Genomic DNA, 25,370 nt, shown 5'->3' on the forward strand with positions numbered 1-25,370 from the left:
CCCCCCACTGTTCCTCAGACGTTCTTGTTAAACCCTGGATTTGTGCTGGAAATGGCCCACCTTGATTATCATACACACTGTAAGGAGAGTGATCACTTTAGATAAGCTATTACCAGCAGGAGAGTGGGGTGGGGGGAGAGAAAACCTTTTGAAGTGATAAACACCCATTTTTTCATGGTCTGTGTGTATAAAACATCCTCACTGCATTTTCCACTTTATGCATCTGATGAAGTGAGCTGTAGCTCACGAAAGCTTATGCTCAAATAAATTGGTTAGTCTCTAAGGTGCCACAAGTCCTCCTTTTCTTTTTGCGAATACAGACTAACACGGCTGCTACTCTGAAACCTTTAGAATACTATCATTCAGTATCATACACAAGTAGTATGAACCCACTCCATATACCTACAAGAGCACTCAGTGACATGATACGCAGTACACTTTTGGCTTTAAGTGGTGCTGAAGAAAAGGCACAGTTCCATCTCTCTGGACTCTGTATTCCCATATCTACAGTGATATTCAAGTAGGATGCTCAAAGATGCTACTTTGAGCTTTGGCTGCATTTTGAGAAGTATGTTCCCTTTATGACTGAAACTTTGCTTTTCTTAATAGCTGACCTTATTACTAATGTAAATAACTCAAAGCGAATAAATTTATTATCTATCATTATTATTTCAGCATGACATCATTACACACATTCAGAATACTGCACTTCTCAGAGTTCCTAATATATCATTAATTCCTGCATTTATTTTTGGTAAAGAGATCAATTAAATTCTTTTATTACCTTTTTATCTCCCTCTCCTCCAACCCCCCCTGTTCCTTACATTACCTTGTCCATTGCAATCTCTTTATTTTTCCCAGTCGAAGAAGTTAGACCAACGGTCTTGGAGCAGAATAAACACATATTGCACTAGTATATGAAAGATTTTGAGCTAATTAAAAACAGATGCACTGTGGTTTAATGCATTTACTGCCTGCACAACAAAGACATCTGTTACAGTTATCAGTGAAATACGTATGGGTGACTAACTGTTACCATTCAGACTATTTATTTCTTCTTTTGAACTTTAATCCAAGCTACAAAATATAGTTCAGGGTTTAGCTCATAAGTAATAACTCTGATGTGTCTACAACCACTTGCTGTGACACCACTGCATCCTCCTTAATGAAAGTAGACACTATCTTTGCCACATTCTTTTAGTTTCTTCAGTATCGCAGTGAAACTGGTAGCCAAACAGTGTTGCTAGTTCAGGAATCTCTCTCTCTCTCTCTCTTTTCCCCTCTGAAAGTCTTTGTTACACAGTTATTTATCAAGTTTTTTTCTGTCTGCCAAGCCAGCAAACAGAGACGAGCGATATCAAATGTCCATGAGTTACTAACACATTGTGTGTGCATGCATCATTGTGCTGATGTATTGATACTCACAGTGCTGGCAGTGAATTCTGGTGGGTTGTCATTCACATCTGTCACCGTAATGATTGCAGTTGCTGTGTTTGAGAGACCATAGTTAAGATTTCCTTCCATATCTGTAGCCTGAACGATGACTGTGTACTGCTGAACTTTCTGGAATAGAAAAAAAAAAAGAGACAAAAAATACCATTTAATATGTCTTGAGCTATTCCACCCCACACATCTGTAGCTTAAAGGAATACCAAGAGTTATTTGGACTCAAAATGTCAGTAACAGGGTTGGGCAAAATTTACCTTCAAAAATTTTTTTTGATGAAAAATTTGGTAGTTGACTAAGCAAAAATGTTTTGCAAGTGTCTGCTTTTTAACATTTTCACTTTGTCAGAAAGTGCCTTTTTTGGCTGAAAACAGAATATTTTCTTCAGTTTTTAGCAGTTTTTGGTGACTGAAAACTGACATTTTTTCAGTTTTTGACAGAAAGGTGAAATGTTTCCACTGAAAGTTTTGCTGAAAATGAAACATTTTTAATGTTTGTTGACATTTTCTACAGGGAACCTCTTCCAACTCGCTCTGATAAATTGGTTTTATAAAACCTAGGATTAGAAGAAATATTTTCATTACACACTTGAACAGAAATAAAACTCATCACAATCGGTTTTTGGGAGTCAATCATTCTTCTGCAGGGTTTGAAAACTAAATGTTGCCACCACATGCTATTTCATGAGAAGCAGAAAATGAAATGACTATAAATAAAACTGCAAACAACTACTCTGTTTTCATTGTCCAACACAAATGAAAAATAAAAAATAAAAAGGAAACACATAGCATAAACATGGAAGAGTAAATAATATTTTTATAATCACTTCAGTTTTGATAACCTGGAAGGGGGATCTGACCTCTCTCATGGACAACCATGGGATAAGCTGAAAGAGAAATGAGAACTTTCCCTCATGGAATTGTCCTCAGTCCCATTGGAGAATAGGACTTGCCATATAGAAACAGCAAAGGATTTCAGCCTTAGAGATCCCATGAAATCTGCACAGATCTTGGGGATTCAGTGGAGCCCTTCTGAGCTAGTTCTAGTGTCTTTGCTGGCCCTTTGGTTCCTGGACAACGCAGCTTTCCCTGCTTGTCACCGCTCCTGGGACTTCCCCTTTAGATTGGGTTTTCACAAAATGGAGGAGAGGGGAAGAGTTGTACAGACGCAGGCTGCATTAACTTTTAGTGCAGTCTTCATGCAGTTGGAAAAGAGATGAAGCATGTCCCCCAGCTGTGGCCCCGACCTTCATCTTCCTACCCGCTCTGTATATGCAGTCCTCAGACCCACATGCAAAGGGGAAGATACAGTCAGAGAGGGTCATCTCTATGTGTGGCTCATGGGTGAATGATTTTCCTCCTCTAGTCAAACCTTGGCATTCTTACTAAGTTCTCACTTATCCTCTATTCAGGCCAAACTAAGTAAGGATTTCAGAATTGGACCCCTACTGAACTGATAGTGACATGAGGAAAGAACTTAAAATGTGTTATTCTTAATCCAACGTTTTCCCTACAATAAAGCAAAAGCATTTCACAATCTACGTGAGTAGCAGAGGGTTTTCCACACACAACTGTTCTGTGTATATCTGTTTTCTCCAGTTCACTCTCTGTAAGTGACCCATTATCATTGAACTGCAGCATAAGGATGTTTGACTTGGTTTTCATTTCAAAAGACTGGAGCATGGGAACCCAGAGCGTATTTAAAAATGTATAGTGACATTTATATAAAGCAGCCTAGAAAAAGGAGCTTTTTTATTTACCCTTTTGATGGTAGAATTAATGTCAACCTAAGATGCCTATTTCTTCTTAATCAAGAGAAGGGCAGTATTAAAGCAGTAGGGAAAAAAAGATATAGGATGCCAAAAATTTTGCCAGACAAATGACAAATTTGTGCTTAGCCAACTCAGCAAGGTCAGTGGGGAAAGCATGCTACATATGAAAAAGCAATTAGAGAAAAGCTAACATTCCTGGTAAGGGGGATTTTAACATGGACAGAAAGTGTAATGCAACAAATCACTTATTGGTTATTGTTTTACCTGTGCTATTTTTCATTAGCAATGTGCTTTCAGTCCCATCCTTACTGGGAATCATTTAGAACTGAATTGCCACCAAGCGCTGATCTGTTTCCTTTATTAATACTCACAACAGCCATGGGTGATCAGGGCGGAGTAAATTAACATTAATAAATAAAAAAGAACCAATTCAGTGTTTGCCGCAAACTCCAGTGAAACCAAACCTAAACTTTTTGGGTGTTTACCAAACAGATTGGTTAATTTGAAGAACCACCTTTAAAGAACAAACTGTGCATATCAGATGTTAATCGCTTAACGAACTACTGGAAGGCACGCATACTCTATGGTGATGAGGTTGGTATAAGCATCTATATTGACTAGCACAGAAATTGGCCCTCACCTTGTATGTGTACAAAACGCCACAGGAATCATCTACACTTCTGAATACTCAGTTGAACCAAGACAAAACTCCTAACCTTTAGAGTTGCATCCAGTGATAACTCTCCATTTGGGACTGCACGATGTACTGTTATTATTGATCAATACAGTAGTAACAGTATGCAAAGCAGGCTAGAGATACGTATGAAAACCAGTTCCCTGGCCTGAAGCATGGGCAGTCTAAATGATGTGAAAAAAATGAGGAAGTGATCCAATCAAAATAGTGTGACTGAAAGGCGAAGCTAAGCATTAAGTCACAATCGCTAAGCGCGTCACGCTGCCATTCTTTGGTTCACACGTCTGTACTGCGGTGGGACAGATACTGGAATTTACATGTAATTTGGGAAAGGTGCTTTTGAGGAGGGATGACAAGAAGGAAAAGGTGGAGGCACGCTGAACTGTAATCAGTGGGCTCAAGGTACATGAAGCTACATGGAAGAAAACCAAGACACAAGGCAACTAACTGAGTAACTTGGGGGAAGTAAAGTGGAGACTGAGGTGAGTGAAAGGAGATAGAGGCAGAGTGTTACACAGGAACTAGTATGTGCAAGGGCTTAGATGGCCAGGACAAGGAAGGTGAGGGAAGCCAATAAAGAGAACTGAATGCGGAGACGGACATTGCTAGAGCAACTGGCATGTTAAAGTGCATGTAGGTATGATGTTTTTCTGGTGAAAATGAGCTGAAACCCTGTTTTGTTTCCATCCGCTGATGTTCTATGTAGTTATTTCAACCTAAGAAAACTGAAAGAGTTTCTAGTGAGGATTTGGTTTTGGTCGATTTGGTTTCCTTTTCATTGTTCAGATATTGTTGCAATAATGGAACTTCCCTGTCTGTTTCTTCCTTGCTGGTGTAAGATGGAGGCCCGAATTTCAGCCCTACCCTCACTCTGCGGGCTTTCAATGACAGGTGTTAACTCTTTGACTGGTGTAACAACACCTGACATCACATACCAGCTTTCACTGGCTCACTGTAGCTGAAACCCATGTTGCAGGCAGAAGTGGGGCCAAGTTAATTCACACTGCCTGGGATGAGGCCTCCTGTTTTTGTATAATAAAATACCGGGGAGGAATTGGTCAAGGCACAGGACTGTGTGCCAGGAAACTGTGGTTAACCCTAAGGTTTCCCCTCTACAGGGATAATAGTGCTGTCCTCCCAGGCGTAGTCCATTAATGTTTGTAAAACGCTTTGAGATCCTCAGGTGCTGTAGAATAGAAGCACAGTGTCATTATTAATGAATGTGCTCTCTCTCTCTCTCGAGAATTTACATGACCGATATTAGTGTTTATATACAGCCCAGTGCTCATGTGCTGACTCAGTGGCATAGCTCCGAGTGGAAATTTGGGTGGGCCCCGACTTTCGGGTGGATGGGCAATGACAGACTGTGTTAGTTCAGCTTCTCCCCTGACGCCATGCTCTCTTCCTAGCCCTGGTGCCTCCAGACACAGGGCTTCACCTGCCGAGCTGGGCACAGGCATGGGGCGGCTGAGAAAATGGCAGGGGAGAGCTGCCAGAGCGTAGCTTTCTGAAGGGTGGGCGCAGAGCTCCGTCCTGGATTTCAGGTGCCCGAGTGATACTCCAGGCCGCTGTGGCAGCACTACACCCCTCGCAGATTTGGGTGGGCCTGGATGCTAAGTGAGTGGGCCGCAGCTCACCCAGGCCCACCCGTGGCTATGCCCCTGTGCTGAATTATCTTTTTAATGAGGTTTAAGCAATGGAGGGAGTGGGGAGAGGAGGAGGATTTGGGGGAGGGAGATTTAAAAGTCATCAGATTTCACAAAAATTAGAAAAATCAGATGGAAGTCTATATTAAAGACAACAGTTCAACAATGTCTGCATATAAAATGGTGACACCACTTCCAATGTTCATCACTGCAGCGAGATATGAAGCAAGCAATTTAAAGCATTTTTTATTTGATGGCATAGCTGTTGCACATTATTATAAAGGCTTCAGTGCCTCCATAACATAGCAGAAGAAAAATGTTCCTTACTTTCCATGAAAGAACAGGGCGATAAAACATTCCTCATCCGTGGGTTCTCTGTCTCTTTCTTTTTTTAAGTTGCAGTTTTCTATTTTACCTTGTTTGCAACCTGACCCTTTCAATAGCTGTTGGGCTTAGAGGCTACCACTTACAGGTTTATCCATGGAACAACCTGGGACTGTCAGAGCCGCTCACTGCTCTTGTCTTTCTGTCTTGCCTCCAGCTAGGGCACTACAAAGGCAGTTTGGTTTCTGTGTCAAAAGCAATTCAGAAACTTATGACACTGTTAATGCAAACTTTACTCTGAACTCCAAGAATGAACTGCAGACCTTGGATAAGGTCACACTAGGCTCCATGCTAGGCTGAAAATCTAGATGGTAGTAATTCACATTGGGCCTAAACCTGAAAAACTCCCTTTACCTTTAATTCTTGGTTTGTTTGTTTGTTTGTTTATTTATTAAAGCAAAAGTTGCTTTGAAGAACATTTCTTGAGAAAAACCATCTGACAGAATACTAGATAAGGGACCAGAAAGTCTCATTTTCAAAAATGTTGTTACTTCATTATCTTGCTTTTCTTTTTGTAATATAGATCTCAGAACCTGCCATTCATTTGAGATACCAAAAGACCCTCTCTTGATAGCACCGGACTGATAGGACAGTTTATTTATTTAATAAGGTGCCTCTTGTGAAACATCTTCCCATAGTATAAAACAAACACACAAACAAAGCCCAAACACAGAATATTAAAGGAAGGAAAAATAAAAACAGGGAACAAGCCAACGATATTCAATACAAAGCCGGACAATGAAAAAAACGTAGCACAAGCAAAACAAACTCAACAGTGCGCAGTCAAATGACCCTGCCCACGGAGAGATTATTCTCAAGCTAGGAAGAGGAATAGAAAAAACAAAAGTGCAATGGATACAAAAATAAGGGGATACAAAAACACAATACAGCAGCTAAAGTAAATGATGTTTGAAGCATGTCCTAATGGCAGATAGTGAGGGACCTAGGGAATTAAAAAAGGCCTGTCTTGGATGTAGCTGTCAGTCAGGGACGCAGGGTGAGAAGCAAACTGCTGGTATAAAGCTCTGCTGAAAAACAATAGGGAGACACTGATTTCCACCAGCTGAGGATCTAGCCCACTGGGTCTAGAGTAGATAAGGAAACATGTTTGTCTGAACTACTAAAGAAAGTTTCTAACAAATGGAAAATGCTCCAGCACTATGGTTGGAACTTCGAGTTGTATTAAATCTACAGACAGACAAAATACAGGAGTATGTGGTTTGTAAAACCTGAGGCATTAGGTTTGGATCCATTTCCACTGGCTTCAATGGGACTACTAACATGCTTAAAGTTAAGCACATGCCTAAGTGATTTGCCTATATCTGAATTTCTCTGGTGTGCAGAGAGCCAGCACAAGGCCTATTATATCATTGAATTCCCATTGTAAACCCTATTTTGAGGGTTTGGGTAGGATTTAGGTGGTGCATAGCTTGGTCGTCTGAGACTGTTTGCATCAGTAATAGGATAAACTATTACTACCCATCAGCTTCATTCTGAAAATGTGAAATGTTTCATACTGCTTATTATACTGATTCTGGATGCTTTCTTAGGCTTAATATGACTCACTTTATATTCTGTTGGTGAAAGGTACAAGCTTTCAAGCTACACAGAGCTCTTCTTCAGGTCTGGGGAAGGAAATCTATGGTTCAGGGTTTTGGTGTCTAGCAGAGTTATGAATTTAAATTCACAGGCTCACCTTTTGAGGTGTTGAGCAGATTTCCTCTAAGCATGAGTATTGAAAGATCAGATATGGAGTGATCACTTTGTCAAAAGCTTTCATCCATGGGTGACAGAGTGTTTTTGTTGATTATCATTTTTCTGTGCGAGCTCATTTGAAAGAGTATTGATTGCCTGGTTTAATCCACACGGTTGTTATGGGGCATTTGGTGCATGGGATAACATACTCCACATGTTGTGATAGGCATGTGTAGGACCCATGAATCTTGAAAGGTATCTTGTGGGGGATATTGATCATCGTAGCAGTGGAGATATGTCTGTAGGTTTTGCATCTGATGTTCTGGCAGGGTCTGGTACAACTTTGAGTTGGTGTGTCCTGGTCTATGGGGAGCTGGCTTCTGATGATGAGCTTGGCAAGACTGAGGTGTTGTGTGAAGGCTAGAATAGGGGGTATGGAAAAGATTTCTTTCAGTATGTGGCCCCCATCAAATATGGGATCTGTTTGATGATACCCCATAGGGGTTTCAGTGACACAACAGGGACATGGCTTTATGGATCATTACAATAATTTGTAACACAACACACTGCCTGGTACTTTTAATTGCCTACTTCAAACCCTCAATAACAATCTAACCCTCAATTTCCCACTTCACTTCAAGTGGCCACCTACAATCTGCATTACTCCTTAAACTTAACAATCTGTCCCAACTTGTGTTTAGCTCAGACACTCTGGTTACCTTCTGCAGACCTGAAGAAGGGCCCCATGGAGCTCAAAAGCATGTACCTTCCGCCAAAAGAAGTTGGTCCAGTAAAAGATATTACTTCATCTACTGTGTCTCTCTCATATCTTGGGACCAACATAGCTACAACAAACTGCAAGCAAACTTTATATTTCCATCCTGGGAAAATATCACAGATCTTATGTATTATTTTTATAAATGATGAAAAAGATTACAAATATAAAAAAAACAGAGTCTTTTTGGATCATATAGAAGTTACTTGTAAAGTAAGGGGATAGCAGAAATCAGATCTCCTGGCATGCTCTATGTACAAACAATTCTGAAAAAAACAAAACAAAAAACAATTTTCTGTCCAAAAATCACTACATGTTTTTGCAACAAGGATTTAAGTAGAGAGGTTTTCTATTTTATGACCCCTTTTCTTAACACAAATCAATATCACTGAGCTGGCAAGCTACATGGCCAAAAACAAAGGAATCTATGACCTGAACAAAATTACAGTTATTACATGTGGCTATCTCCATCAAGACCCAGACTGGCATGACAGATACCTTTTCCAAGAACCTGGCAGCACAAGTTATTGTTGTGAGAGTTTATAAACAAGAGCAGAATATATTTACAAAGAGGATCTAAAGGAATTGGGCATTTTTGAGGCAAATAGCAACAATAAATAAAACCTATATGTGATTTGTGGTCCAAATTTTCAAAAGTGCACGCACAGTTGGGTTTTTTTTGCACACAACTGTGTTCCCAATATACACCTGTAATGCATGCAAATTGGCAACTGTATGTCAAAGTCCAGAAATACAGTAAGTATGTGATTAAATCAATCCACAATAGTGGACACAGAGTTTGCAAAATTCAGATCTACATTTTCAAAGCACAGTTCAAATACTTTCCAATGAATTACCATTTTCCTAGGAGTGGGTGTCTGATTAAATTTACCATCTTGTTTGTTAAAGCAATATAAGGTTTCAGGGATGTTGCTTCTGAGTGGAGAATTATTGGAGAGAGAAAGAGAAAATCTGTGCATCCGATGAAGTGAGCTGTAGCTCACGAAAGCTTAAGCTAAATAAATTTGTTAGTCTCTAAGGTGCCACAAGTCCTCCTTTTCTTTTTGAGAAAATCAATAGGTGTTGAAATGTCCTATTTCTTCTCACATCTACCCTTACATCTTCCCTTCTGATATTTATGTGTTTTTTCATCTGCTTCATGCTACTGTAGTAATGCTGAATGCCAATGAAAGTAAACCTAATGTAATCCTCCTTGGCTAATTTATTTTTGGGCCAATAATAACTTGATATTTGCTTTTCAGGTATAAGGTATCTCATGTTATCCAATGGCCTTGTAAAGTAATAAATATTGTACCTAATCAGGAAAGTCAGATTTTTTTAAAAATTGTCTGTCTGTACAGAAAATAGTTTTTGCAGAGAGAGCTAATTATCAATCACTTAAATAAAGCTCAGGAGGACAGATTAAAAGAGTTTAGCACACAACAGCTCCCACTTAGATACACCTCAATATATGGCCAGATTTCCAAATTGCTTAACTCCCATTAAGCTAAAGAAAGCAGGCAGATTTCCAAAAATGCTCAGAGCATCCAGCAGCTCTCACTGTTCTGTCAATGAATGGGTAGGTGTTGTGTATTTCAAACTCTGATCCCTTCGTTTAGGTGCCTAAATGGGAAGTTAGTTCTTTTTGAAATCTGCCCCTGGTTGTGGGTGCTGAGCCCTTTTGAAAATCTGCCCTTTTTCTTTTTCACTACAGTGACAGGTTGTGTCTTTGGGTGGGTTGTTGGCAGCGGGGATCAAACCTGGGACTACTTGCTCTTAAAGCATGAGTCTTTAGTGCCTGAGCTAAAAGATACAGCCAGGTTCGCAAAGTCACGAGCAGGCTCATCAGCCTCTCTATGTGGCCCAGCCCCTCTAGAGGTGTGTTTCATTTACCATGTGCTGGGTAATAACATGAGAGACTCCATGTTTCTAAAACTAAATTGGGTCTTTATTAAGGAAACTATTTACAGAGATGCTGCCACTGCAGCTAGCCTTAAAGCCAAGTGCAAACAGACTGACTTCCTGGTGCCCCCTTCAAACTCTTCCCTCCTGCAACCTGTGCTCCTTCCTTCAAGTTCCACACTACAAGAGGGCTACAGAGTGTCACACTAGGTATCAGTGACTTATGGTAATAATGTTATTTTTTATTCCCTAAAATTTCTACTCCCACAGGATAAAATTCACCCCTATGAAAGGGGCCAGTATAATACTTATGGACTGCCTAAATCCAATTTCCATATACACTGTCACGTATTCTCTCGCCTCCCATGCGCCACTTTTGTAAGTGAAAACCAAATCAGACTGATTTACTTTGCTTTGTTACTCACTTCAATTCAATTACAATGTTGTTCAAACAGGTAATGTTTCACTTACAGGAAGTACATGCGAAAAGCTGGCATAAACAGATTAGCTTTAAATGGGAAACTTTCTCTGCTATTCACGCACAGGCTAAATTCACTCCTGCTCACAGGACCAGCCCAGAGCCTAATCGCCACTGAACGCCCACCTAAACTTTACTTTGAGGACGTAAATGGGACTTAGGGGGGCAAATGCCTCCCTGTGCTAGCCCTCTGCACAGTGGTGAATTTCCACATTCAAGTGCTGATTTTTACTGTGACTCAAAAGAGACTAGAGACACAAAATATTTACTGAGAAATAATTCACATGAGCAATCCTAATGTTCACTCTGATTCACGGGCCAAAGCGCAGGAGGGTTTTGCCCACAATATCATGTCAGTCAGAAAAAATGCTCCATAGATCTTGGGAAGTGAGCTGTAGCTCACGAAAGCTTATGCTCAAATAAATTTGTTAGTCTCTAAGGTGCCACAAGTACTCCTTTTCTTTTTGCGAATACAGACTAACATGGCTGCTACTCTGAAACCATTGAAAACATTGTATGTCAGGATTTTTTGAAGCAGGTAGAATTCCAGAGGTCACAACCTAGTCCAGAATTTTCATTTTAACACTGCAAAGTTTTTGAGAGCTGATCTTCAGTAAATAGGTTTAATCTATCAGTGTGACTAATAATCACAAATTCTGTTTTTTTTTAAAACACAGCTCACTCTCCCTCAGTGCTTTAAACATGTAAAACACTCTCACATCTTATATTTTACATCTCTGTTTGTTTCCTAAGCTATTACCCTTTCTCTTTTAAAACACTGTGATATGCAAATATTTTCTTGTTTTAGAAAACACCTTCTGAATTGACAGATACTTGATCATTTCTTTCCTGCTTCAGCTTTTCCGGGAATAGGTGTCAAAAGCTTAAATATAAATGTGAATCCAGCTTAATCCATGTGATTTAACATTAAGGATTTCTTGTGTGGTTACTCCTGAAAGCACAGTTCTTCATTCTGCTGGTGTTTATATCATCTCGATAATGTTATGTTAACTCCAGTGCTTTTGCATGAGGAAGTGTTTTAAGAGTTATCTGAAGGAAAGTGGAAATAATATTAATCTTTTTCACTACAGAGATGTTAAAGTTAATAACAGAGCAAAACCCTCGTTGGGTTCTGTTCTCTGACTTCTGAGCAGGTTTGGACACAATGGCGCAGATTCTCTGCCCCTGTTTGTTCCCTTTGTGCTGCTCAGCTGGTGTGGGAATGGCAACCTCTTTTTAGTACCCAGCTGGTAGAGGAGAGTCCCGGGCAGGCTTGGAGACAGCTTTGAGGGCTGCTATGCCTCCCCTCCTGAAGTCCCTAGTACACCTGGCATGTCAGAGGCACAACGTTGCCAAATCTCATCATTTTATCAGGAGATTTATTGGATTTGGTATTTTTCTTGAAGACCTGGTTCCGGGAATCATGTGAGCATGTGAAAAATCTCACCTCAAAAAAGTAAGTTTCTAGCCCCTGTGGGTGTGGAGAAAGCTCAGAAACATGCTCACTAAAGGCTGGAAAACAAGAAGGCAAATAAAAAGAATCCCACATTTATTTCATGTCTTTATGTATTTATTTATTATAAAATGGCACGGTTTTTAACCCCATCACATGATTTTGGGGGGGCCTGGCTCATGATTTCTACTCTTGGGGTTGACAATCCTGAGGGTTCGTCCCCTGGAGAAGGGAAGTGGCTGGAGGGTGATGTACTCCAGCTATTCCCAGTCGATATGCTTCTTACAAGTGGGTTGAATTTTTCCCCTGGGATACCAGACAATAGACTAGTGTGATCAAGGTTTTGGAAAGCAAACCCCAAAGTCAGCAGACACATCCTGTTCCTGTGGAACATGCAAGTAATATATATAAAAAAGGCACTTCTGTGCGAGGAAAGGGGCCTGTTGAAAAATACCACAATCAGAGTAATCAGTCAGTTCCCACACACCCTCCAAGATATCTATCACGCTCTGACCTTGGGCAGGCACCATAGATGGTGAAAACATGTTTCAAAAATGCTCTGTATCTAAGGTTAATAGCGAAGCATGTTCTGTTTTTACCTGATACTAGCTCTAGATTATGAGTTGCAACGGGTGAGGTTAGAGGCCACATCATTTTTTATTCTATTTGTTTGGTTTAGGAGAATGCCATTACTTGCACATGGCTGCCTGCAAAACAGTAGACTGTGTTGAAAAACAGAAGCTGGTAAACCCAAAGAATTTTTTCATCGTTAAATAGCACCTTTAAATTCACCTCATTCTTCAAAGTTGACACAAGCACCTATTTTCTAAACTGTGCCTCTATAGTCAAGTTTGTGTCAGCGTTTTCTATTTTCAGGGGTTTTATAACAAGGCCATACACTTTGTTCATTGACTAAACCTTGGCAAAAGGCACAGCAAGCATGGAGCAAACAGAAAATAAAAGGTTGCGCTGTTTTCAAATGATCGGGGTGTGTGTGTCTGTGTGTGTCTGTGTGTGTGTGTTCGGGGAGAAGAGGGGGGAGAGAGAGAGAGAAGAAACCAATGTTTTCAGGTGCACTTTTGTATCCTTTTAAAAATTAAGGCCCCAACCCTAAAGATGGTTCGCCACACCTGCACAGAGCCCTCTCGAAGTCAATGGGAGTCTCTGTACAATCAAATCAATTTGTCCAGGCACAATAGATTGCAAGATGTGGACCTAAACAAGTCCAGGCACCCAACTAGTTTAGAAAATGTCAAAGTTGTCAGACTTTGCAAGTGCTGGAATTCCTTCCCTGGAACTGTTTCCAACCAGAGAGCCCAGCCATCTGGTTCACGACTTTCCAAAATTCCCAAATTAGCGTATTAGAAAATATTGTGCTTTAGAAAAGTGCACTGTGCATCCCAACCTGCTGTGGTCTACATATGGGCTGGAGACTCAAAATAAGGGACATGAAAAGTAATAGTGCAAGAGGCTTAAATGATGGTCAACTATATTTTGTGACCTTCTTACCTCAGCAGAAAGCAAAGAGCAACTTAAATCTAAGAGATGCCACTTTCGACTGATGTCAATATTTTGTACGCTTTATGCTCAGAAGATTCCATTTTCATTTTAGAAATCACTTGAAAATAGGACTGAGGAACAAGATTCTGGCTGTGGCAATTTTTGCAAAATTACTGTATTATTTCCAGCTTTTCCAGGGCAGAAAAATGCTCAACAAAAGTTTAATATCTAGGTAGCCATGCAGCAACTGTCATTGTCAGCAGATGCCCTTCAGTAAATATGTCAGAGTTGCATTCATGCTGCCGACAGTTTGCGTTTGCCTTGTTATGACAATGGCAGTGAGTGTTAGAGAAAACCTAATCAGGTGCCATGAAGAAGGTAACGGGAATGACGATATTAAAAAAAAAAAAAGCCCTACTCTGGAGTTCTGGAAAACAAATCCTTCTCTGCAGTATGTAACTTCTTGGTGATTACCCGAAGGCCATGCTTTAATTTTAAAAAATCCTAGTTATGTCCCTTGCACTTTCATAATCTGCAAAACCTTTGCTGTCAAATGCTGCCAGAGCAATTTAATAAACAGGGAGAATGCCTTAATGGATTCTGAAACCTGAAAACCACCCATCATTAGTCCCACATGCTGTTTCCCTATTTTCTCTGCTTTAAGCCATTTAGCTGCTACAGCTGTTTTCTTCGCAAATCTGACTTCTGTTTTTATCAGCCTGATTTGTTTTCGGGTGTATCTGGTTTGATTAAAAAGGAGAAAAACAAAACAAAACCCCACACGGTTCAGTTTTAGGGAAAATTGCCTCCTTTCTCCAACTGTGTTGGCAGGGCTGCTTGAAAAAGATAGTCAAGAAGAATAAGATAAATCTAGGTCCATGCATGCTGATAATATCGTCCCCCTCATTTTTGTAGGGAGACCAGAGCTGCCATGATCAAGGTGCCACTTTTCATGGGTAGCTGAAAAAAATGCAGCAGAGTCATAAGTTTTAAATCCCTACAGTCTCACGTTAATGCACCCATCCTAAAAAAGCACACTAAAATATTTCCAATCCATTTCATTAAAGGTATTTGCTATATGTTTATATATAGATAGTCTATCTATCTTGTTTCTAACAAAGCACCGGAAGGGTCTAGGATTTTCGATCCGAAAGATTATGGCACTTTGGCGCGAACCACAAGCCTTGGGAAGCTAAGGAGCATTGACTCTGTATGGAATGAACAAACTATTCTGCTGCAAATCTGATGTCATCCAATATTTAATAAATTACTTCACTTTGATTAAATAGCTTTGCTTGCTTCTTGCTAATGGCATATCACATTTGCTTATACCTTTTAACGAATGCAGGGGGGCATCCAAAGAAAGAAGGAACAAATTACATTGGAGAAAGCAACTGACTGAATTCAATTCAGCAAAACGAAATGTCAGTGGGAAGTAGTAAAATAACTGAACTGACCTTAATGTGAGGTTCTCCCTACTCTATTTCCCCTATGATTTGTTTTATACAGTATTGGCAGGCCCACGTTGGCTCCCTGGGTCGATTTGCTGAGAGAGACTGTGATTGACGTTATTATTGGAAAAGAGACTAAAAGTCAGAAAGGACTAAGAGGAGCTTCTGTGAAAGGGGAGCTCTGAAGACAAGTGACCATTTCTCTGCCCGTTGAGGGGAGCGTAGCCTTCATGAGCCAAATTCTCTTCCAAATTCTTCTAGGGAAACACCATTGACGTCAGTAGGGAGTCACCGGAGTAAGGTCCAGATCCAATTTGATTTAGTGGAAAGGCTTCCATTGAAAAGGGGCCGTGGTGGTGGGTGTGTCAGCACCCCCCTGAGAGCATCGGAATTACACCAGTGACAAATTTGGTCCAGTGTGGTTAGCGGAACCTGTTGGCCCTGACTGGATTGGTGCCATGGACTGAGTAAGCCATTCAGGGACAAATCCTGACCCCAGCTCACTGCAGCTTTGTTTTACAGGGTGGGGGAGACTCTGGGAAGCTGTGTGCACCACCTGTGTCGTGTAGAGTACAGCTCCAAAGGGGATCTCTGTGTCTGGTTATGCAGGAGCATCCTCCTCTGTGTGCCTCCTCTGGTCCGCTTCCCCTATGGAGTGGGGACACCAAGCCAGTGGAATACACTCCACTCCATTAGGCTGAAGTAGTGGCCATAGAGCAACTCCATGGTCTGGGAAATGATATCTCCGCACTTACCCCACATGTCTCCAGCACCCAGTGAAGCTATTCCACCTGGGACCTGAGCCACGGTGACATACAAAAATGTAAGAATTCTTTAAATGAACAAAAAAACCCTGCATAGAGGCCATGAAGAGAACTGTGTTTCTGTTAATTAAAGTGTTAGGGATGTTCCGGAAAGTGTATTTGTTTGTCTAAATGGTAAGTAATTCTCTTGTGATCTGCTTTCTGAGTTACAGCTGCTGCTTTTCATGCGTTTTTTCCCCATCACTGTATCTCATTTTCTGGGTTTATTTGATGACTGTGATGGATATAACTTGCACTACACTAAAAACATGAGAGAGCATAAGGGTGTCAGAAACATGGCCCTTGGACTAGATGTTACCTGGATGATATTTGAGCTGGCCTGCAAGTCCATGCTATTCTGAAAGAGTAGATTTCTATGTGAAAATGAGTGCAAAGGGAAACCTACAGGAAACTACCATACATTTAACCATTTATGCCATCCATTCTGCCACACCCTCAAAACATTTCTGAAAATAAGGATAATTTTATTGTGAGTAGAACCACTTTCAGAGGGATGGAGGTGACTAGTGACATGCAGCAAAGATCAGTCTGAGGTGGGAACGTATATTCACTATATGTATAAATAACCTGAAAGAAGTAACATGCAGGACGCTGAGAAAAATGCTGATGATACAAAACTTGGTGGGGAGTAAACACATAAAAGAAGGAAGCAATATAATTCTGAATGACTTTGATAGACTAGGAGTATGGGCGCACAGCATTCATTTCTGGGCAGGGAAAAGTAAGGTAACAAAGTGAGGGACAAATGCTACAGATCACTCTCTCAGCAGGAACATGCTCTACAACGAATGGACAATACAATTCTGCAATTTTTGGTGCAAGATTTCTCAGGAGTTTTCTAGAAGCTAACGAAGCGCCTAAGGTTTATAAATAGATGTATTGGATATAAATGAGACAATTTTTTTTGGTAAGTATTGCATTAAGGGAATTGTGTGGGGTCACATGTGGAATATTACGCATACTCTTATTAAAAGGAGGTTACCAAAATGAAAACATTTCTGCAGAGAGCGGTATGAATGTCCTAGAGACTCAAAAGGAATTTGCTGATGTGCTAAGTACACTTTGGAAAAGGGATCTTAACATGGGAGCTCACTTTGCTTGAGTACAACGTTCCAAAAGGGAAAAAGTTGATACCAGTAGGTAACATTTGGCTCTTTGGAGGAGTACTGGACAGGGAAACAAGGAGAAGAAACTTTAGCTAAGAGAAAGTATGGAGAGTATAAGTGGTGTGAAATCATTATATAGTTAGCATGAAATAATGAATGCTAATGGCAGGTAAGTATATGGTAACTGCACAAGAGCTCCATTGGAAACAATGGAAATCATATTATAACTCATGCTAATGATAACATCTGAACATCTGTGTAATCCAAAAGATCCTGTATTCTAGCTGGCAGTCAGATCATCACACCTTGCAGCTTTGCTTAGGTTTACGACACCTGTATAAAATGGTGTACTGGTATGCTCACTGGTGTCAGTTTACAGAACTAGTGTGAACTTCATTTTTGGTTTTAATTTGAACTGGTTGTAGCTCTTGAGTTTGAGGTTCAATTAAGCCCAAAAGCTCACAGCAACAAAAATCAGGGGAACCCACCATAAACTAACCCCAGGTTTGCTTGAAAGCACCTATCATTTTTTGAGAAATCTGGGGTGAAATCTGAGTTTGTCATGAAACCTGTGAGTTTCATGGCTGTTTTCTCACAGCTCCAGTATGTGTGCATGTGCTCTCAGAGAGGGGACTTGTACATTTTAATACATTGCCTACTCAGAAGGATGAAGATGGCAGCGAAAGAATGGCAAAACTTGCATGAGTCACTTTATGATGCTGGTAGACCAAGTCAACTGAAAAGCTGAGATGTTTGTCTCTGTAGCAACCTTACTGCCCTTGTGGCTTTTTCCAACAGCCTCCTGCATTTGGGATCTAGCCCTCCAGCCAGATTCTTCTAAAATCCCACAGCTCCTGGGGAAATAAATGTCCATCAAATTCCAAATCATATCCTCCAGCAGCATTAAAACAAATGTAGAAAACACATCATGGTGCAAAACCGATTTTGTTCTGGGATCAACAGAGCTAAAACAAGGAGCTTCCCCGGTGCTGATACTGGAAGTGATCAGACCTTGCGATGCTAAACTTTTGGTTGTGGCTAAGGAAAATCGTCAGGCCAAAGTTGAGTAGAATCAAGTTTGAGTTAGAAAGACTTAGAGACTGAAGCATTGCAGAGTCATTCCAAGCAATGATCGGCGGAAAATTTGCTCCACTGCTTGCTCTAGAGGAAGACGTAGAAACAATGACAAACAATTTTAACACTGTATTGAATGAGGCAGCAATGGAATTCTTGGGAAACACCATAAGACGACAAAACCTTGGGTCACAAATGAAATACTACAAATGTGTGACATTAGAAGAGAACTCAAGAGAGACAAGAACAGCACTGAGGGAGCTGATAAATACAGAGCTATTGGTAGAAAGATCAAGAAAGAAATGAAAGTGGCCAAGGAGATATGGATCGAAAAACAATGCTTCAAAATTGAAGAGTGTATCAATAATAAAAATAGCAAATGAGTCTTCTGGATTATAAAAGATCTGACGAAGGAAAGATGGACTAAAGCTAATGCAATTCAAGACAAAGAAGGGAACAGTCTTACAAAAGAAAAGGACATCATCAATAGGTAGACAAATTACTGCTCTGATCTATACAACCACCAGACAAATGGAGATCCTAGTGTCCTAGACAGCCCAGATTCAACAGAGGAGGATGACTTTTCAATACTGTGTGAAGAAGTAGAGACAGCTGTGAAATCACTCAAGAATGGAAACGCTACAGATATTGACAATATCCCAGCCAAAATGACGAAATTCGGAGGAGAAATAGTAATAGATGTACTCATCAAGATCTGCAATATGATCTGGCAGACCGGTGACCATGTGGACACAGTCACTAATCATCACTCTGCCAAAGAAAGGCAACCTGTAATTGTGTCAGAATTACTGGATCATAAGCTTAATTAGCCATCCCAGCAAAGAGATGTTGAAAGTCATATTGAACAGATTGAAGCTACAAGTGGAGAATATCATCACTGAAGAACAGGCTGGCTTTCATGCTGGAAGAAGTACCACAGAACAGATTGTCAATCTTCGTGTTCTGTTTGAGAAGTACTTACAACACCAGCAGGACATCTACCATGTCTTTGTTGACTTCAAGAAGGCGTTTGACCGAGTATAGCATGAAGCTCTCTGGGCAACCATGAAGAAGTACAATGTTGGTCATAAGCTTATTCTTACCATTAAACAACTGTATGCCAAGGCCAGCAGTGCAGTTCTCGTCAATGGAACAATAGGAGAGTGGTTTCACACCACTGTGGGAGTCCAGCAAGGCTGCTTTCTTTCAACTGTTCAACATCTACTTGAAGTGCATAATGACTGATGCCCTAGAAGATCACATATTCACAGTCAGCATTTGGGAGTGAACAATCTCAAATCTTTGGTTTGCTGATGACATTGATGGCCTGGCAGGTAGCGAAGATGAACATACCAACCTTGGGAAATGATTGGATGAAACCTCCGCACAATACGGCATGGAAATCAGTTCAGAGAAAACCAAGCTGATGACAAAGAAATGTGACAGGATCAGCTCACATAACTGTGAGCTGATCAGTGGACAAGAGCTGGAGCCAGTGAAACAGTTCAAGTATTTGGGGGCAATCATCACTGATGAAGGATCAAAGGCAGAAATTCTGGCAAGAATTGCACAAACAGCAGCAACAGTGGCAAAGCTAAAGCCAGTTTGGAGGAACAAGCACATCTCCCTGGAATCCAAACCGAAACTGCTGCAGGCACTGGTCATCTCCATTTTTCTGTATGTGTGTGCGACATGGACCCTTATGGCAGAACCTGAATGGAAAATACAGGTAGTAGAGATGTGATACTTCTGTGCAATCCTGGGCATCTCCTACTTCGACCACATTACTAATGAAGAGGTCTGCAACATCACCACCCAACGCGCTGGGTCATCTGAAGATCTCCTGACGACTGTGAAGAAGTGCAATCTGAAGTGGTACGGCCATGTAACAAGATCATCTGGCCTACCCAAGATCATCGTCCCAGGAACAGAACAGGGGAAGAGAAGAAGAGGTAGACAGAAGAGATGGACTGACAACATAAAAGAGTGGACAGGAATGGACTTCGCAGAAACTCAAGCACTGACGCACAATCGTCAGGGGTGGAGACAATTGGTTGATTGCTCATCAATGATGGTGCCCCAACGACCAATGCAGTTATGGGAGTGATGATGATGATGAGGAGAAGGAAACCCCAAAAAGTTCTCAGCGCTTCTGGGATTTCTCTTCAGTCCCAGGCTCTCCAGCAAAATTGAGAGTCTCAACTGCTGGGCCTCTCTCCCCGCTACTGAGTTTGAGGTTTTAGCCTTTCCTTCACTTCACACTGATACTCCATCCTTTTCTCAGAACACTGACTCACAGGGATGCTTCCCTTGAGTCCTGCACTTTTGCAGGGCTCACTACAGGAGCTAGTCTTCGTTCTGTAGCCATTCCCCTTTTCTTTCCCCATTGATCAGTTCCGCATCCAGTCTGTCCTCCAAGGAGAACACTTCCTTTCTCACTGACTGCGCTGCACTCTTACTTTTCACTTCTCCTTCAACTTAACCATGCCTTTCCCAGGTGTAACAGGTAAGGTCAACAGAAGTTTCAGGCTCATTTTAACCCTTTTTGGGGTGACGTGGGGTTCATTCTGCTCATCAGAGTCATGTTGCAACTGAGAGATTTCTTCATGATGAACGGGACTTTTTTTTTCTCCAATATTGGCCCATCAACTTTAATGATGTCCTCCTCTCTAGAATCACCCCCACAGACAGGTAAGAGCAATTCAATGAGAGCAATTATTACCATACAAACTGGTATGAAACAAACTGACCACGCCAACTACAGTAAAAGAACTTAGTGTGAACAATTTTTTAAAAAGTACTCACTCCGTGTTTTGAGGTATAAAGTATTGGAGGCAAGGGTATATTTATTAATTTAAAAGGAAGAAGTAGATTTAGATGGGTTTCCTTTAATTCTAAAATGTTCCAAACGTAGAGGGAGACTTTTGGCAGCATAAATTGGGCCCTTTTTATAGGTATAAAGAATCAAGCAGTAGCCACAAGCCATTTCAATAATTGAAAGCAGGATTTAATTTTCTCAGATCAGACCCTTAATCAGGCAGTATTTAATTTCCATACTTTTTGTCATCCAAGGATGCATAGGATCTTTGCAAGTGTCAAAGGCTTTTAAGTGACCAGTAAGCAGGTTCCATTTTAGCAGGGCAAATTTCATAAAAGAATCACCACTGTGGACATCCATTGACATGATCCCAGAGTCTCGTAATATGGAATTAATTTCACATTGCCACAAGGTACCAGAGAGGAACTTGCCAATCATATTTACATGATGAAATGAAATTCATGTGGATATAAGACTGGAGAAACACTGACGTGTCCTGTTCAGTAGCTGCAAGGGGGAGTTTCTGTAGCTAAGCTTTCTGCAGTTTTAGCTACCTTCATTAAAAAAAAAATTAGGCTATGGAAGATCTGAATTTCATATGGGAAGCAAAATGACCCTGAATTTTAAAGTTGAATTTAGCAGCATATAGTCTGAGATAGTCAAACGTAACAAGCCTAAACTGAAAAAAAAATTGCAAAATATAATTTTGATAAAATAATTAATTGAGGTTAACTCGGGACCTGATCATATTCAATGCTTCACTGAATGCTTATTAAAATGACATACATAATGGTGGTGTATTTTATTTTATTTATTTATAGATACAAGCATTAACAATTTCATCATCATGATACTTCTGTGAGGTAGGGAAGTGATATCATGCTCATTTTTCAGATGGAGACCTGAGACACAGAGAGATTCAGGACCATATTTTTGAAAGTATCCACTAATTTGGGGAGCCCAGTTTGAGACACCCAGGCCCGATTTTCAGAGGTGCTGGAAATAGTCTTATTCGATGGTTGAATTTTCCTGGAAAGTTTGAGGCAAATTGTAAATGGTGATATGGAGACTAGATGTCTTAAAGAATGTTTAATTACAGTGTCGACATTCTGGCTCGGGCAGCAACCTGAGCTCTGAGACCCTCCCACCTCTCAGGGTCCGAGCGCCCAGGCTCCATATGAGCTCGGACGTCTAGACTGCACTTAAACAGCCCTGTAGCCTGAACCCTGCGAGCCTGAATTAGCTGGCATGGGCCAGCTGTGGGTGTCTAATTGCAGTATAGACATATCCTTTAAGTCCTGAATATTTTCCCATTGGTCTGGAGGTGAAACTGTGAATGAAATGATCTTCACCCTGGAGAATGCCAGTGCGGCATGCTCACCCTCCAAATATATCTCATGTTCTGAAATCTCAACTCCCAGCATGCCAAGGAGTTAAATAAGCATAACCTTGAAATCAGAAGTCTCAAAAACCACATTGTTATTTTCTTTAGGATCTCTTTTTGTTTCCTATCCCAACAGCAATTTTGGAGGGAGTTACCTGAACTCATTAGGATTAATTCTCTTCTCACACTCATTTTACAATAATGTAACTCCATTCACTTTAATGAGGTTACTCCTGAGATGCACAGGTGTAAGAGGAGTAGTAGGTCACCATTGTAACCATACAAATGCCTGCAAGCAATTTATACTGATATGCCATTGACACTTTTTGAGAGGAAAATAAATAATAATAATCATAATACTTTAATCTTCTATAGAGCATTTCACCTGAAGTTCTCGAAGAGTTTTACAAACAATATAGTAATTATACTTTATAACATCCATGCGAGTTAGGTGCATGCTATATTTCCTCCATTTCTTGTACAAAACTATTTTGTGAAAGTACAGAGAACAGAAGCTTTACAGCAGGCCAAAAGCAACTATGCGCTATTCTGAGCTGGTAGGACCACACTCTTTGGGTAGGATGTGAGGGGATTTAGATCCTGGGCATGGGTCTCTCCTAAGTAGAAGCTGCAGGCTGTGATAAACTATGGTTCAAGGTTTTTGCGAGGCAGATTAGCTCCCTGCAGGGAATAAGGTGCAACCATGAAATGTATTTAATTTTATCATGAGTTGCAGTCACTTTTGTATCTCAGAGGTGCAAAGGTTTTATCTTTGCAGCCACTCGGTCCCACCAATCGTACTGGTTGCTTCAGTTCAGAGTTTATGGAAGCTATATAGATTTTTTTTATTTCTCCTTTCTAGTAGCAAATGTCAGTACAATCCAGGTTTTGAAATTTATTATGTGACAGAAGAAACAAAGTGCTAACTTAAATCAGCCGTAACAGGTCCCTAGTTTGAGTCCTAGGGGTCTCTAACTAAACTATTGGCCCAAGGAGTCATTGATTTAGATGATAAAACTCATACCTCATAAAGTTCTGTCACTTTCAGGAAGGACAAGGGAAAATGCAATACATGTAAATATGATCCTATTTTCAACATTCAACAGGGGAGTCTATCATACAACTAAAGTTTTACCAATGCCTATCAATGGAGGAAAACACAAAACAAGGAACAGATGGCAGTACTACCACTCAAGATTTATTTTAGTTTGCTTTGGAAATTACAAAACTCAGCCTGCTCCTGTGAGGCGCTAAGACCCTCCTATGAGGTTGGAGTCTTTGGGAGTTGAGGGTGTTGCTCTAATAATGGTGCCTACAAATTTATCCTGATTGAGAGATCAACTGTAAAAAGTAAGTGAAAGTTCATAAAATATCACAATAACCTATAATAACAAATGCTGATGGGAAAAGGTATGAAAGGGAGACAGAGACAGAATTAGTCCAAACAAAAAGGCACCCGGATATAAGCGTTAAGATTATGCCTGGTAAACAAGAGGAACTGAGGTCTGAAAGTTAATACACCAAAATTGGTATTTTGGATGTTAGGACTAATTAGTGGACAAAATAATGAGGAGATGCACCATTCACCCATCACTCCCTTTTGGGGTTCTTAAGAAAGAGACTTTGGGGAGAAAAATAGGCTACTGAAGCGAGCGTCACAATCATTGCTGCCATCCCTACCATCGCCTGTGACCCCAGACCTTCTGCTTCCTAAATCCTAAGAGATGTCCTGACCATATTGGGCCAGAGAAAAGGAGCCAGATGACACCACCAGGTCCACTAGCTCCAGCTGAATCCTGAACACCACCTGGGATGTGAGACTTTGTCTTCCCTTCCCCACCCTGTGTCCTTTTCCTTCCCCACCTTATTTCTTCCCTTTCCTATCCCTCTCCTTTTTCCTTCTGCTTAATACAAATCTGGTTTAGCTGGCAAAGACTCTGTATTTTGCAACACTGCTGTAAGCCTGTGACCAGAAAGAGACAACTAAAAGCAATGCCCTAAACAATTTGATGCTGGTACAAGGTTGCCAAATCCCAGAGTGGCTGATATGACTGTGTGCTGTGCCTGTTTTCCTCCATCGTGAGGCTGCAAATGAAAGTCAACACCAGAGACAGAAGCTGCATTTTCTAACTTTTCTTTTCTTTTCTCTTCCCTTGTGTGTTTGTCTTGTTTTGTCTTCTAGGAAACAGGATCAGACTAACAATAACAGAACGTCAGCTCCAGCCCATCATAACTAACTTCTTCTCTTATTTCCCCAAAAAGGACAGTTATTATCATCTATGATACATCTAAAAGACCATCAAACAAGCTTTTTGTTTTCTTCTAAAAACTCTCTCTGGCTATTGGGAAAGGGAACAAGGGATGTTGTTAAAACGAACGCCTTATTTAATACTTTGCATTTCAAATGCTTTGATGGTGTTTTCTTTCTTTCTGCATTTTAATAGACATCTAAAAGGATTTTTAATTGTGTGTTTACCACTGTGCTAAGCAGGCGGATGTCTCCAAACACCAAACCCCAACCTTTCTGAACATTGTTGAATGTTGGACAGTGACTGGGTTCTGTTAATATCTTCAGGCCCCTCTATTCCATCTAAATTAATTGAGATAGTGTTTTGGTTTTTTAAAATGTTTTATTGAAATACTTCTAAATGCTGGGCACGATCCTCCACTGTGTTAGGCTCATGTTTAGCACAGCTGATAGAGATGGGCAAAGGTGGTTCTAAGCAGTGGTGCGGGACCTAGGGAAGCTGGGGGTGCTGCTGCATCCCTAGCTTGAAGTAGTAATAACAAATACATGGTTTCCATCATCAGCAACCCCACTACAAAAATTGTTCCAGCACACCTGGTTCTAAGCAATTTTTATGCCTCTCCCTATCCTGGGGGCCACTCCTGGTTCAAGCGACAGGAGCCACATGGTAGCTCTAATATGTGCAGGTTTGGTACTGTTCCACTGGCCGGACATTGGCAGA

The 25,370-nt window shown here is 40.7% G+C and overlaps 1 protein-coding gene across 3 annotated transcripts in view; it reads right to left on the reverse strand.

The window, feature by feature from the left end:
* Positions 1–25,370, reverse strand: part of CDH4 (cadherin 4) — a 663,987-nt gene that overhangs the window by 71,803 nt on the left and 566,814 nt on the right. For all 3 annotated transcript variants that reach the window (XM_074969700.1, XM_074969701.1, XM_074969702.1), the window contains one exon: positions 1,426–1,563. In XM_074969700.1, coding sequence (XP_074825801.1) covers positions 1,426–1,563 — 138 coding nt within the window. The remainder of the gene's footprint in view (positions 1–1,425; positions 1,564–25,370) is intronic.

Source organism: Natator depressus, chromosome 13, assembly GCF_965152275.1.
Source record: "Natator depressus isolate rNatDep1 chromosome 13, rNatDep2.hap1, whole genome shotgun sequence".
Taxonomy (NCBI): domain Eukaryota; kingdom Metazoa; phylum Chordata; order Testudines; family Cheloniidae; genus Natator; species Natator depressus.